This window comes from Poecilia latipinna, unplaced genomic scaffold, assembly GCF_001443285.1.
Source record: "Poecilia latipinna isolate Pla-1442-1.1 unplaced genomic scaffold, P_latipinna-1.0 Scaffold1491, whole genome shotgun sequence".
NCBI classification, from domain to species: Eukaryota; Metazoa; Chordata; class Actinopteri; order Cyprinodontiformes; family Poeciliidae; genus Poecilia; species Poecilia latipinna.
In genome coordinates, this window is record NW_015114107.1 from 149,728 (window position 1) to 164,758 (window position 15,031).

The following is a 15,031-nucleotide window of genomic DNA, read 5'->3' on the forward strand; positions in this document are numbered from 1 at the left end:
CATATATATATATATGAAATGCCATGCATTTCATATATATATATATGAAATGCCATGCATTTCATATATATATATATATGAAATGCATGGCAAGTGGCATGTGTGTATACATGTATTGCATGTATTTCATACATGCCACTTGCCATGTATGAAATATAGTAAAGTGTGGTCAGATGAAACCAAAATTTAAACTTTTTGGCCTAAATGCAAACCTCAAGCTAAGATCACCCGTGGCCCTTAACATACCATGTCCAAGATGAAACTTGGTAGTGGCAGTATCATGCTGTGGGGAAGCTTATCAGAGGTGTTGGGTAAAAAACTGGATTTAAATACAGGACAATTTTGGAAGAAAACTTGGAAGGGACTGGAAAAGAATTCAAAATGTGGTGGAAGTTACCCTTTCCTCAAGATAGTGACCCTAAACATATAGCCAGATAAAAAAATGTAATGATTATGAGGCTTATTCATATGCTAAAACATCCCAGACCCAGAGTAGCCCTTGTTGAAAATCTGGGATAAACACACAGTTTAGATTTGATACTAAAAAAAATCTGTACAAATGTCACACTTTTGCAGCTATAAAACTTTTCTTACAGCTGCAAAAGTACAGTTAAACTTTTGCAGCTCTAACAGATTCTTCATATTTTTATTTGTAAATAAAAGAAAATCTAAGACAATGGGGCAATTACTTTCCTCCGACCTTGAATTTATTCACATTCTTTTATTCGAGTTATGTGTGTCTGTCACATAAAATTCTTAAAGATTGACGTTTGTGGTTGTAGCATGTCAAAGTGTGGAGAAGCTAATTGGATAAATGCTTCGGCCAGGCTTTCTATTGCATCATTCCACACCCAACTCATCAAATCACACCTACAACTTTCCAAATAAGTTTTCTTTTTTTCATTGGTCATCACAATCTGTTTTTTCCATGCACCAACATGCTTTCCAACATTTTAGAATATTAAACTTTTATGCAAAAGATGAGTGTGTAACCAGAGAGAGAGAGAGAGCTACACACACTGACTGAGAATCCATGAGGGAAACCACAGGCCTGCACACCACCTTTCAAGTTGTCTCTGCCCAGACGGAAAGAAGGAGACAGACGGCAGAACAGCCACTGTAAAATACCCATGGAAAAAATCTTTGAAGCAAAGCAAAGCTGGAGGAAGTAAGAAACGAAGACAGAAATGTAATGAAAAAGTGCAAAAAGTAATAGAGAAATAGGTGGCTTGTTTAGATTGGTTATAGATTAGAAAAAAAATAACTCAAATTTAATTTACATTTTGCATAAACTCTCAAAAATATCAGTAATTTCAGCAGTCTAAAAAGAATAGATTCTTCTTTTCTTGACTCATGCTTTACATTTGTTAGTCGTAGACCAGTGACTTAGTGAGAAATAACGTTTGTACAAAATGGTAAAGGTGTGCCCTTGAGAAAAGCCTAAGCAATTCAGTGTAAGATGCATGGCTGTGATTATGTTTTCCTAGATTGTAGTGCTTAACCCAGTTTGGACAGGGAGTGGGCTGTTCTCGCTGGTACAGATGAGAGCGCGCAACTGTTGCCATGCCTCATTGCATCACCGTTAAACTCCCCATGGGCTCTTCTTCTTTCTCATGCCATAAAGTTACAATGGAAATTGATTTTTAAAAATGTGAAAAAGCTAAATTACTTTGGTGTTTTTCTGTATGTTGAGAAAAAGGCTGAATCATTTCTGATTAGACAGAGGAAGTCAAGAAAGGACTCAGCCTATTTTCTGTTTGCCTCACAACAGACTAAACTAATCTTGTTAGGTTTCTCCATGCATACATATCTATGATGTTTATATATTGTTTTTTTGTTTCTTTTTTGTAATAGTAGATCCTTCAAAATCATGGCACCAAAGGGAAACCTCCCAGGCTAAACTTCCAACAAATTATAACATATGTAAGGACACGGAAAGAGTGCTCCAATTGAACAAATCCTAAAAAGGCAACTTGGAGAGCAGCAACATTAATAGTAAATGACAGCTTCAAAGTCTGGTTCAGATCTTGGAAACAGAAGTACTGACAGCATTAGCTCAGATCTTTAGCTGTCTGCTGCCATCTGCTGTTTATGCTGGTAAATGCAGCTACTACATGAATGAGGTGGAAGATTGTTGAATATGTAGCTAAAGTTTGGTAGGTGATTAAAACCATCGAAAGTCTAATGGCGATGAGCTGAGAATTATTTTTGATCTTAGTCATTTATTATTTGGAGACTGAGTTAAATGTAAACAAACTTATTGGATAACAGCCATTAGCCAGTGCATCTAGCAACAAAACAGTTTTTTTCCAGCTGATATGGCTGATTGTAGCATTGCTACTTTATCCCTTCTAGCTTAATATTTAGTCTGATGTTAACAGCACAATTTGTTTTATGCCTGTAAATATGCATGGAACATTCTTGTGAGTGTGAACAAGGAAGCAAACAAATCACACCTGGCCAGCAAATGATGTCTTTTGCATCTTGACTAGTTAGTGTCGTATATGTTAGGGGTTAGCACTTTCTCCATCCAGCTCAAAAATCTAACTAAATAATTGTTTTTGCTATGCCTATATTTTAGATATATTGTCATGTTATTTGCTTTTGGTCATGTGTATTTATGTTGTAGTAAAATAAAAAGCTTGAACACTTTAAGTCGCATCGTTTCTTCCTCATTCTGATGCTTGGTTTGAGCTTCAGCAAGTCTTCTTCATCACATGACATTGAATTGATGCTATCTCTTTGCTTGCTTGTGCCCAACTAAAATAGCCAGTGAGTGTGTATTGATATATTCCATTCATATAATAAAGTGGTGTTGAAATAGTTTTATTCTTCAAAACTAAAAGTCTTGTTTATGTGTTAGCATTACCATTCCTTATTTCCCTGTCTTTGCAGGTGTGTACATACTAATTGGTGCCGGCAGTCTGATAATGCTTGTTGGATTCTTTGGTTGTTGTGGAGCTGTTAGAGAGTCTCAGTGCCTGCTGGGTTCAGTGAGTGCAAATCCATAATTATTATTGTTTATCACATGTTTGTGTTAGGAAAACCATTATTTAAGGATTTGTCTTTTCTTTTAGTTTTTTGCTTGCTTGCTGATCATTTTTGGAGCTGAGGTGGCAGCAGGAGTGTTTGGATTCTTGAATAAAGATAAGGTACCATTTCCTACAGCCTTGGTCACTTCTGTGAGGTTTCCAACCTGTATAACCCTTCTCTTCTCTCATATAGATAATTGAAGATGTGCAGAGCTTCTACTCAGAAGCTTACCTTGAAAACAACAACAGCACAATGATCTTGTCCTACCAGAAAGTGGTAAGTTTTCAAACAACCATGTGTTTAAGTTACGTTTTCATTACTTCATTGGAAGTTTGAAAGTGTCTCTCTTGTGTTATACGTCTTATTTTTTTAGTTGAACTGTTGTGGAACCAAATCGAACCCTTGTGATGCTGAACCCGAGTCTGAAAACAAGGCATGTCATCGGCTTCACAGTCACTAATGAATCAACGAGTCACTAATGAGTAAAGTAACACTACTTTACTGCCCTTATCTGTGCTCTGCAGGATTGTGAGACAAAAATCAAAGACTTTTTCGACAGTAAACTCTTCATCATTGGTTATGTGGGCATTGGCATCGCTGGAGTAATGGTGAGTCACAACACAAGATATGTCAAAAATAGTTTTACAAGCTTCAGATATGACCAGATTTTTTGCTCTCTGGTCCACAGATCATTGGGATGATTTTCAGCATGGTGCTGTGCTGTGCCATTCGCAACAGCAGGGAGGTTATCTGAGATCCATGTTAAATCTACGCTCGCCATTTCCATAAGTTTCAGAAATTCCTTTTCAACTCGGTGCTCTGCTTCCATTTTTTGATCTGTTTTTTTTATTATTATTATCATCATTATTCGTAGTCACAACCAAATAGAATAATAGCTTTTGTAAACATCTGTTAGGACAGTTTATTTTGACCTTACAATCTCCTAAACAGTTTTTTTCTCTCAACCATTTGGAAATGTTAACCCACATACTGTCACAGCAGTGTCAGTGCTTTTTCACACAATCCTGACACTGACCCCTCGGCTGTGGGAAACTGGAGCCTTGGAGTGCAATCTGAGGTTAAAACAGCTGAGTCTGCTTATGTGTGACACAGAAGCACACACATACTAACACACTAATGCCATGCTATGTGAGACCATAACCTTAGGGAAAAAAAACTAACCTTAAGTCCTGAGTAGTAGTGTCTCAAAAAAGGCGGAGGCACATACTGTACACAGAGTCTGTATACTGCTCACATGGGAGTTTTTCTTCAACAAAACAACTCTTAATTGTAGAAATTGTAAATTTAATTCATTTGGTTTTTCAGAAAATCTTTATTGAAACCATTGTTGCTCAATCCAACCCTTTCCTCTGAATTTGAAGCTCAAAAACGGATCTAAACAAAGAAAACAAAAGTGCCGCTACACATTTTCTGAAGGGATTTTAGTGTCTTGCAAAATCAACACAAATTACTGCTAGAGCACTGATCTCTGTGAGAAAATAGACCACCTCTTGTTAATTTATGCTCATTTGGGCAAGCTGTCTTTGTGTTTAAGGCTGTTCGCAAACTTGAAATGTTCAGCTCATTTAATACAACCTCCAGTTTTTTTCCCCCGTTGTTGCGGTTCGTTTCTATAAATATGAACACAACTATTGCACTAGTTTGCAGACCAAGGCAACCGCAACGAGACCGTTTGGAGGAGGTGGTCTTGGTGTGGTGCCAAATAAACTCTAGGGTGAGTTATTTATGGTGTGAACGTCATCAGACCTCAATCTGACACAGACACCAGGTTTACACAGCAAGATTGAGTCATACTCCTTCCTCTTCCCAGATTAGCTTTGCATTCTGGGCGGCGGTAGAATAAGCAACCTAACACACAAAGACCGTGAATCTTTTGTATGAAAGCAAGAAAACTCAATATAACTTTCAAGATCTTGTCAATCAGTAATCTTCTCAGATAATTTTTTTTTTATCTAGAAACAAAGTAATATGATTAAATTCTCAGTGTTTTCTATTAGCTCAGAAGACTTAGTGTCAAAAAATATCCTGGAGGTGCAGATACCCCTTACACCCTTATGCATAGAGAAAATCGATAGATTGTGAAGACAGTCTTTGTTGCTTGTGTTGGAATAGTTCAGTTTTGTCTTGATCCAGCCACAGTCTTGGTCCATTGTGAAGGGAACCTAGCACTCAGAAAAACACCCGAAAATACAGGTGAAATACTCATGTGATCGTCCTTCCTAAATATGCAGCAGAATAAAACTACTTTTTCTGAGATATATTTAGAACACAAAGCTTATGAATAGAGATGCTTAAAATAAATGAAAATGCTTCTTTTGTCAAAATGTTTTACCCAGAAAGTTGAACAGAGTGTCCCAGGTGATTAACTGAGAACTTTCATTGTCAGTTTAAAATCTATATCTCATCTCAGTTTAATCTTTTGTGCCTTAAAAATACCTGTCCCAAAACATAAAAAATAAATTTTAAAAAGTCGATGTGTCCCTTCTAATTCATTAAACCAAGTACTGGATGGAATCATCTTGACCAATGTGAAATTGTTTACATTTATGTAGGTTGAACCAAGTCGCTGAAACTGCTGTCGCAGTTATTTGAGTGTCAGGATTCCAACTTGTAAATATGTTTTTTTTATTTTATTTTATTATTTTTTTTTATTAGTTGTAAATTATTTGTGGCAGATGTGGTAGTTATTATTTAACATGTTCTATGTCGATTCGTGTTTGGTCTAGATGTACAGTGACAAAGTAATGTCAGTTTTAACAATTCGGAAAGAGAATTAACTCATACAGAACTTATTAATGTGCCTTTGTTTGATCGCAAGCATCATGTGTTTAAAGAGTAAATAAATGTAGCAATGTGTGCATACGTTTGTAGAGATGGACTGCCAATACAGTAGTAGTAGGTTCGATTTGAGAAGTGGTTCAAATGTTGTGCTCCTGAATCTTTCCTCACTTAAACTGGTTAAGGTTTCAAAATTGAAACCTTTCCTTATAGCCATAATAAACCCGTTTTTATACCCACAAGTAAGTTTTCTCACCCAGAATAATCTGCTTATAGTTGGTTGATTAAGGTCAAATACACCTGTTGTTCGTCAAAAGCACTGATCTACTGTGGGTTTTGCTTTTGTTATGTCAGTGAAGAATGAGTCAAATATAAGAACTAAAAGGCTTACGCACTACTGCAGGCTGCCAGTTGGCAGTGTTTACTCTTACGATTCAGGCAACACATAAGAGAGCCACTAAAGTGCCATTTGGTTCAGCAGACTTTTAGTGTTTACTGCAATTCACTCCAAAAGCTGTCGCTGTGTAAATTTGGAGTTGTGACAAAATGTGAACCTTTAAAAGTAAAACTATGCACAAGCTCATAGATGGTAGTCCATTTTAGTCAAATGTCAGGCTTCTCAGGAATGCAGTTGTCTGAGGTTTAATAAAGGTTTTACACAATCTCTTACGTCTTCTCACTGCCAGTTTGTCTTTAAAATCTGGTTTTGTGTGATCTATACATTATTAAAGCTATCTACCTATTTTTCTGTAAAGGTCTGTTAAAAACTATTTATAATATAGTGTATTTATAAATAGTTTTTAGCATTACCCCAACCAAACCCAGGTATTAAGAAGTCAAAATTGTGCACACAATCCTTGTGTTTATCTGTTTGAGAGAAAATGCATTGATAAAAATTTGTCAAAAGTTAAATCTTCATTCAGCTAACCATGACTACTCCTTGAGTAGTCATATTTTATGCATGTTTGCATTACATTCATGTTTCTGTCCTTAATCATTGAAATTTATTTCCATGATTACTCTTTGTTAAATAATTGACTCTTAATTTAAAATAATTAGTTCAAATATAATAAACTGAAATGTTAAATTGTGATACAATTTTTATTAGACTGCTCATTTTTTCTATGATGTATGCAATTAAGGGTCCCAGACAAACAAAGTATACCTGTGTAATGATTTTTGTAATTGATGCAAAATTATATTAAAGGGAATTGATTCTTTAAAGTATAATTAGGTAGTCTTCTCTATAGCTGCAGTTAATGATCAACCATTCAGTGGAACAAGTTATCTCCTTTCAGCAGGACTAGCACATGTCCTGTTAACAGCCTTAGCTCTGGATCCATGTAGCTCCTCCAGACTTGCAATGGGACGTTTTTAAGTAAATACAATGAATTGTTAAAGTCCCATCTCCTGTAATAACATAGCTTGTCCCTTCATGTCGATGGCTCACCTCTCTGCACCTGAGTTTCAAGAACAGCTGAAAACTTAGTTGAAGGGATAGTTATGCGTGTAATGCATCCGAGGCTGTAGGACTACCCAAGATAGAATTTCCCAACGCTGCAACATGAGCACTTTCGCTGCCAAAAGCTAAAGTATGTGTGTGGTGCATGCTTAGAGGGTTAGTGTAACACCTATCAGGCTTGCATCCGAAAAAAGGGAATCTACATTTAGCCGCTTGTATATTATGCAATGCTTTACTGTAGAAAACAAACACTGGATTCATAACAATCTGTTTGGCATGTAGACTTTTTATTTATCGCCTTAATGACCTTGAAAAATGCATGTTTCACTTTCAGTTGCACAGATTTTGAATAGTAAAAATACAGGACACAAGTCACTGCTCTCATCTTTGACATTTAACCGACAATACATTATATCTGCACATGAAATAAACATAACTTTTCAGGCTGAGGTCCTCGGTGCACAGTGAAAGTACTAAGCTGTGACTCTTCTTGAACTTAAGACAACCAAAAATGTTCCCTGTGTGATTTAGTAAAGGAAAACATTTTGGACAAAGTTCTATTTGAAAGCCCCTTAGAGCCCTTAAAAGTAATCTGGTGAACAGACAGCCCAAATGTTTACTTCTTTGCACGCCTTGACCCCTTAAACAGTCTGTTTTCCTCATCCCTCCTTGTCAGGTTACAGAAAGGGCACCATCGCAGAATTATCTTGTGGCACTTGTATGAAAAAATTACTCATCTTTAAAAACAAATATACAATATATACAAAGGCCAGTATCAAGCAAGAGACCTTAGCTGCACATGTGTGTTTCAGTTTTATGCCTGTGGTCTTTTGAAGCACTGCTCCAAGACATCAAACTATGATTCCCAAGAGACTGCAGCTGATATGATATCCAGGTTAGGCTTACAGTAAGGGTCAAGTGGTGTGGGGGTATATTTAAGGGTAAGGCTAAAGTTTAAACAGGGGGGAGAGGTCTGTGCAAAACATTCATCAAACAACATAGACCCTCAGTGAGGGAAGCAGTAAGCTCCACTGAAGCCCATAGACAAGGAAGTACCAGCTTTAGTCCTTTTAAGACTTAAGCTATAATAGTTAATCAAGCTAAAGGCATGTTGAATAGAATATTTGTGGTCCCTTTAGCGTTGACCTCTAGAACTCTATGAATAAAGAGTCTAGACAGCTGTAGAGAGCTGGGTCCATTGCCCAGAGCATAGCACTGGCAGTTTAATAAGCCTCCGTAAACGTCCAGGGACAGACTGTTTATGCAGAGTAGATATTGTATGGAGTGTACTCCAGCAGAAATTCGCCTACTCCAACACAATACACCACCTGGGCAATGCCAAAGAGTGGGGCAATGACCAACGCCCGGCAACTGGCTCCTTTAAGGAAAGCTCTGGGACCCTCTTTTCTCAGGATTTTTCTGCAATGGGAAGAAAAAGCCAGGATTATTAGAATGTAACTCATCCCAATTTTGATGTGCTATAGAAAACCCTCTAATAAAGAAATAAGTGCCTGATGCAGTCCACAACTCCACTGTAGGTCTCCTCATTGGATCCTTTCTTGAGCGATTGCAACCTCGTCTTCACCACTGTGGAATACATGCAAAACACACTTTGTTGCAGGGATATATGATTTCCGCATGATCCAAAAAATGTCTGTAAATCTAATCGTTGCTTGCTACTTTCCCAAAATATGTATGCATGCATCTCACCGTCACAAGGGCTGACGGCTACAGCGGCAACGGATCCAGCCAAACATCCGGACATAAAGGACCAATAGAAAGGCACGGATAGATCTTCTGATGAATGCTGACCAAGCTGCTGCAAATGGGCAAAAAGAGGAAAGTACACAACAGAGAATGGGATGTCCCTAAAAAAAGAAAGCAATAAAATAAGTTAGTAATCCAATTAATTACTATAATAACCTATAAAAATAAAAGAAAATGCACAGAAAACTCCAGTCACCTCATCAGTGTGGCCCCAAGGCCCCTGTATAAACCTGCGACCCCTTTGGTCCTCAGCAGCTCCTTAGTTAGCTCTATGGCAGATATACGAATAACCTGAGGTGTAGGGGCGGTGTTGTAGGAACGACTGAGAACAGCACTGGTCCCCCCCATCTTCAGCGTAGTTACAACACTTGGCATTACCCTCTGCTGAGCCACTGGGAGAAATACCAAGCAAAGCATCTTTGTCTTAAGAGAGCAACATTTTAAAGAGGTAATTCAAAGCCGATTGCACAAAGATGGAGGTAAAGATTTATTTTTTACCTATCCTGCCTGCATCTTGCAGCTGGATCTTGAGCATCTCCATTGGTGTGGTGATGATGACTTGACACATTCCCGCGCAACATCCTGCCAGCATCTCTTTGAAAACTGTAAGCCTGCCACTGAGGGTAATGGCATAGGGTTAAAACAACCCAAGAGTGTACAATAATGAAAAAAGAGGAAAATCTGAAGTAGTTTTTATTATCTACTCACATGTCATTACTCAACTGGTGGCGAAAAAAGTCATTAGCAGCTAGTTTTATGGCCTTCTCTGGTGTTACCAAGGTAAGATTTACCGCAGCACCTGGGCAAAGACAGGAGTAATTTACAAACTGAAATATATTTTTTAGATGCAGCTATTCTTTATCATTATTCTCCTAAATGACCCAGAAAACAGAAAAAACAACAACATTTTCATTCAAGGTCTGCTAATACTCACCTCTGTACATGCCAAAGTACCCTTCAGACTTAACAGTTTTAATGAGGCAGTCCATCCTGAATGAAACATGAGAACCCGATGAGTGAAGGTTGTCAGACGTTTTCTTTTCATGTCACGTCAACACAAAGAGACTGCCGTCTTTCTCTGACAGTTACTTCTTACATGCTCTTATACATTTGCTGCCCACTGCGCTGGTTCTGCAGGCGGGTCTTCGCCAGGTCTATTGGAAACACACAGGTGACTCCTACCATGCCTGCAATCCCTCCATTGATTAGTTTGGCAGGTAAGCTGTACAAAAACACAAAGGGTGTAAGACCTGGCATTGTCGTTCTACAACTGAATGAGGGAGGATAATGACAAACTTCTAATACTGGACTTAAAGATTTTTGTAATAACAGAAAGATGGATTGTGGGGAGATTTTTCTTTACACTTCTTAAGTGGTATCTATGGGATGTGTCAGGGCTTATTTCAACCACGCTTCTGGGAACCCGGCCACCTAAAAATAACTTGACACATCCTACACACAGGCAAAAGGCCGTCTCGAGGCCTGGACTTTTTATTTACATGAGTTACTCAACTTAAAAAGTTATATTTGTGTCTACATGCATTCTACGTATCATGCTGGTAAGGTTCATACCTAATCTGCTGTTGCTGGGCCATGGTTTCTTGTTTTTGGCAAGTGCAAAAATTGGTCAGGGTGACAAAGCAGGCCGCAGATGGAGACGAGGCTGGGAGTCCCTGAGAGACACGGAGCAAGGCAAGAGTGGAAAAGAAGAGCAGGGTTATATATAGGGAAGGGAAACTTAGCCCCGCTGGATTTAGGATCAATTTCGCATCTGGCTCCGCCCACATCCCCTGCAGCCAGGAAACTGAGCCGGAGTTGCTTGTAACCTCAGCAAAATTCCCTTCTGACGACACACAGTCTAACTGTGTTAGAATTCACTGAATTTATAGTAACTGGTTTCCCTGATCCAGATTAAAACAAACCCACATAATAAACAACCAAAATCCTACTCACAGTTGAAACTAGATGCAGACATGAGTTTTATAAAGATACACATGTGCATTTCTTTCTCACTGTATAGCAACAGATCACACTAAACTCTTCCTCTTTGAGGTCATTTAGAATTACTAGATATATATTTGTTAAATGCCAGAAAAATGAGAAAGACAAGCTCCCAAGACCTGTCCACACACAGGCAACCCTTCTTCTCTATATTTTCTACTGTTTGATTATAGGCTGGAACTCTTCACCTCTGCATATGTGTTGTCAGACTATCAGGATCATGGTATTGCCTCTTGAGACTTCGAGACTGCCTCTGTGCTCTTCTGACGAAATTGAGAAGAGCACAGAGTCCCTGCACAAAAAGATATCATTCATGCATGAAGTCAAGGCTGCTTCTTCCAAGACAGAGAACGAACCCTCCAACGCCAAAGCCGGACCTTCCAAGACCGGATGTTTAGAGTTCAAAGGACATTGTTTGTTTGTGTTTTTATTTTTGGTATTTTTTGCAAAAAATGTTACCAAACGTTCATGGAACAACCACTCAACCAAAACTACATGTTGGTTTTTAGCTAATACTCGTCACAATAGATTTAAGTTGTTAAATCTATTCACATCTACTGATCATTTATTCAAATGACACAAATTTCTTCTTCTTTTTGCGACTCTTTGGATCAAGTGTAAAACAGTCACACCAAAATTAAACTGTATAATTTAACTAGTATAACTAAGCAGAAAATATGACTGGGTTCCAAGCCCAACAAGTCTGCCGCCGCTTCTCCATGAATATGTTTGTGTACCTGGTCATCTGTCCCATGTCTTTTTTGTGTTGCCCTGTGATGGACTGACAAACGGTCCAGGATGTACACTGCCCCTTGCCTAAGTGCACTTATAAATGTGGGTATGTTGGTGTCTTTAAGCCATGAACTTTATTTTGGACTGGAAGGGTTAGCAACCTTGTTGATTTATCTCAATAAGCATGCATCTCACACTGTATCTAAGTAGATCATGGGCAGTGAAACCCTTTGCTGTAGTGCTGATATGAAATATGCAAATTTGTGTCCCCCTAAACTTAACAATGTGTTAAAGTTTTTATGAGTGCACTGAGCATGAAGTCCAACAGAAGCAAAATGATACAATAAAAGTGTCCAGAAATTGTAATGTCCGTTTACAATTATTTATTAATGTGCATACACAATCTTATTTATTGATGCAGCACACGTTCAACACAGGGCTTCGTTGCTGTATCAGTTTCCAATCGAACTACAGAAAACGCTACAGCCATCTAGTACAAATACGACTCAGTCAGCTAGTTAACTGCCATTTGACATGTAGGTGCATTGCTTTTATGAGCAGGTTGTCAGGTTTCCAAAACATTTCAGATTCTGTTTCTCCACACCACCAAGTTTCACAGAGCACTGGTCGTAAGAGTACGGTCTGGGTTTGACACAGTGGTGCGTGCGCGTGTCACAGCGCCTGCAGCTGCAGCAGCGGGCCGCGGGATAATACAACTGTGAGCCAACATCCTGAGGACAGCCAGGAATGAAGACAGCCCGGTACACAAGGGAGATGGGCACACAGCTCCGCTGAATCAGGAAAGCCCTGCCAAAGCTGCCCTTCAGATTGGTATCCTGGAGGACAGGAAGGAAGGATGAGAGGAACAGAGCAGTTTTTGATCAGAACTTCAAAAATGTTTAAAAAGACTAATATTTCAGAATCTATTCTTTGAATTCTTTCTTTTAATTATCCATCTATCCAATCACTACCTATACTTGGTTATCCCTGAAGATCATAAGGAGGCTGGTGAGTATCTATTGCTCTCATCGGGAGAGAGCCGGGGCACGACATGGACAGGCTACTCATCAAACACAGGGCAACACAGAGACACGCAGGTCAAAAACACACACACACACACACACACACACACACACACACACACACACACACTCGCACCTAATAGTTCTTTTAGAGTAACTAAAAAACCGAAGAGTCAGATATTTCGACTATGGGTGGAATCGTGTGTGTGTAACCGCAGCACGCTGAAGGACACCTATGGGGAGGATCTTACTGGAAAATGACCCTGGGCTGGAATTCAATCCCAGGACCTTCTGACTGCAATGTGACGGTGATGACAACTGTGCCGCCGCCATACAGCCACACTTCAAATAAAAAATACCTTTGCAAAAAAACAGAAACGGTCTGTTCTCACTCACTCTCGTGTAGCAGTAGCCACTGCATATGGTCGTGTTGACAGCCACACACTGGGTACAGTTTTTCTTCTCAAGCCATATTGTGTGATTCATCAGGGTACAGGTGTAGACGGCTCCAACCATTAACGCAAAAAGCAGAGTCCGTCTCAAAATAAACAGAGGCATGCTAGAAAATGCAGATACAGACATAAATGAGCAATCAAGACGCAATCACACGGAAAATGCAAAGCACGAACATAAAGATAAAACATTTGAAAGACGCAGAGCACTTCATCTGAACAGAATTTCTTTGAAATGCATACAGACCTGTTTGTTTAATCTTGGTGAATTGAGCTATCGTTGTTACCACATCAGACATGCAGCGTAAAAAAAAAAAAATAAAAATTAGTCCCTCTGGATGTGCAATCTTTCACGTCTAGAAAAAATAAAAAATACAACGTTTTGCACTGCTGTTTTTCTACTTAATGTCATCTAAGCTCTCTAACTCTTCTCTGCTTTTCTCCTCTGTTAAGATTTGAAAATACTGCGTCTGTTCGGCGTCTTTTATGCAAACCTTAATCCATCTTGGCTGCCCCACTAAACTTCAGTCTATGATATCCTCCCAGACATTATGTCAGCTGACTGCAGGTGTGTGCATGCTCACATGAATATTCATTTTCACAGGTCACACTATTTGATGCACAGAGGGGAGGAGGTGTCATGCTTATATAAATTTGAGTCCCAGCAGGTTCAGATGGCGGTCAGAAAACCAGTACATGTGCCAGCCAGAAGTGGTCAGTGAAACTGTTTACTTGGGTTTCTGGAAACTGAACAAATCCAGATTTTCATAAAAAAATGATTTCTTTTCTAAACTTATGGCACATTTTAAGTCAATGTTGTTAAAATAAAAGAAAATCAAGCGATAAGACAGTTATAATGAGGAAATAAAACAATCTAAGTTTTTCATCGGTTTGTGAAAATCAAGCATCTTTGCTGTTGATCCACCTTATGTTGGGACAATACATGAATGAGTCCCACCTGAGAAAAAGGATGTCGCTGGCTGTCAGACTTATCTAAGCAGTTTTAGATAAACTCAAATTATAGCCTGAAAACATTGCCGATGAAACACATGGTTTTTATATATTACATTTCCTTCAAATTGCTTGTTTTCATAGGTAAATAAGGAAAGAATAGGTAAATAAGGAAAGAATGGTCAAACAATGAGTAATTTCATGGAAAATGAGCAGTGTAGTTTTAAATGACTGCAGCTGTGTGCATATATTATGAGGGCTTAATCTTGATTAACGACAATTTTACTGTCAATATGACAAACGAGGAAGTTGGTCATGCAACTGTGTGACGCTCTACATTTCCAATGATGGGTCAGAACTATGTAACAAAGCTATCAGATGAATACAATAAACTGGGTCATAAACAGTTCAGCAATTATCTTCCTTGACATACATATGAAGGTTTTTCATAATTTGGGTGACAAGAGGTTTATGAAAAAACCAAACCAACAATGCACATAAGCAGCTGTGTATGTCCACAAGCAGCTAGAGTGTGTCAGTGCTATAAGAAAATAAGACATATTAATAGCATTTGTTTAGTTACATGTTTTATTGTTTTTGATTTAAAAATGATTGAGAAGCTATTCTATTCTTTCTGGATTAGTAAAGAAAAATGAGAGAAGAAATCAGGACAAATCTGTCTTAGCGAGAGTGAAATCAACAAAGTATATCACTCTTCAATATTGTCCTCCATCCAGTGTTGTGTTCAAGACCACCTAACCCGAGACCAAGACAAGACCAAGACCAGAGTGTATCGAGACCGAGACAAGACC

The 15,031-nt window shown here is 38.5% G+C and overlaps 3 protein-coding genes across 3 annotated transcripts in view; 1 reads left to right on the forward strand and 2 right to left on the reverse strand.

Moving 5' to 3' along the window:
- LOC106963069 (tetraspanin-2-like) overlaps nucleotides 1-6,496 on the forward strand; it is a 19,899-nt gene extending 13,403 nt beyond the window's left edge. The window contains exons 3-8 of the mRNA XM_015057781.1: nucleotides 2,896-2,993; nucleotides 3,078-3,152; nucleotides 3,226-3,309; nucleotides 3,407-3,466; nucleotides 3,558-3,641; nucleotides 3,722-6,496. Of these exons, the coding sequence (XP_014913267.1) occupies nucleotides 2,896-2,993; nucleotides 3,078-3,152; nucleotides 3,226-3,309; nucleotides 3,407-3,466; nucleotides 3,558-3,641; nucleotides 3,722-3,787 (467 nt within the window). The 3' untranslated portion in view covers nucleotides 3,788-6,496. The remainder of the gene's footprint in view (nucleotides 1-2,895; nucleotides 2,994-3,077; nucleotides 3,153-3,225; nucleotides 3,310-3,406; nucleotides 3,467-3,557; nucleotides 3,642-3,721) is intronic.
- A 1,064-nt stretch (nucleotides 6,497-7,560) lies between these two features.
- Nucleotides 7,561-10,774, reverse strand: LOC106963068 (mitochondrial glutamate carrier 1-like). Its single transcript, XM_015057780.1, has 9 exons — nucleotides 10,634-10,774; nucleotides 10,158-10,283; nucleotides 9,996-10,051; nucleotides 9,770-9,860; nucleotides 9,560-9,678; nucleotides 9,258-9,453; nucleotides 9,005-9,162; nucleotides 8,806-8,881; nucleotides 7,561-8,713 (listed from the first exon to the last, which is right to left on the reverse strand). Exons 1-9 carry the CDS (start codon nucleotides 10,654-10,656, stop codon nucleotides 8,554-8,556), a joined length of 1,005 nt encoding a protein of 334 aa, XP_014913266.1. The 5' UTR covers nucleotides 10,657-10,774; the 3' UTR covers nucleotides 7,561-8,553.
- Nucleotides 10,775-11,778: 1,004 nt separating this feature from the next.
- Nucleotides 11,779-13,856, reverse strand: LOC106963070 (follitropin subunit beta-like). The gene is made up of 2 exons (XM_015057783.1): nucleotides 13,213-13,856; nucleotides 11,779-12,630 (listed from the first exon to the last, which is right to left on the reverse strand). Exons 1-2 carry the CDS (start codon nucleotides 13,396-13,398, stop codon nucleotides 12,346-12,348), a joined length of 471 nt encoding a protein of 156 aa, XP_014913269.1. The 5' UTR covers nucleotides 13,399-13,856; the 3' UTR covers nucleotides 11,779-12,345.
- Between the last annotated feature and the right edge of the window lie 1,175 nt (nucleotides 13,857-15,031).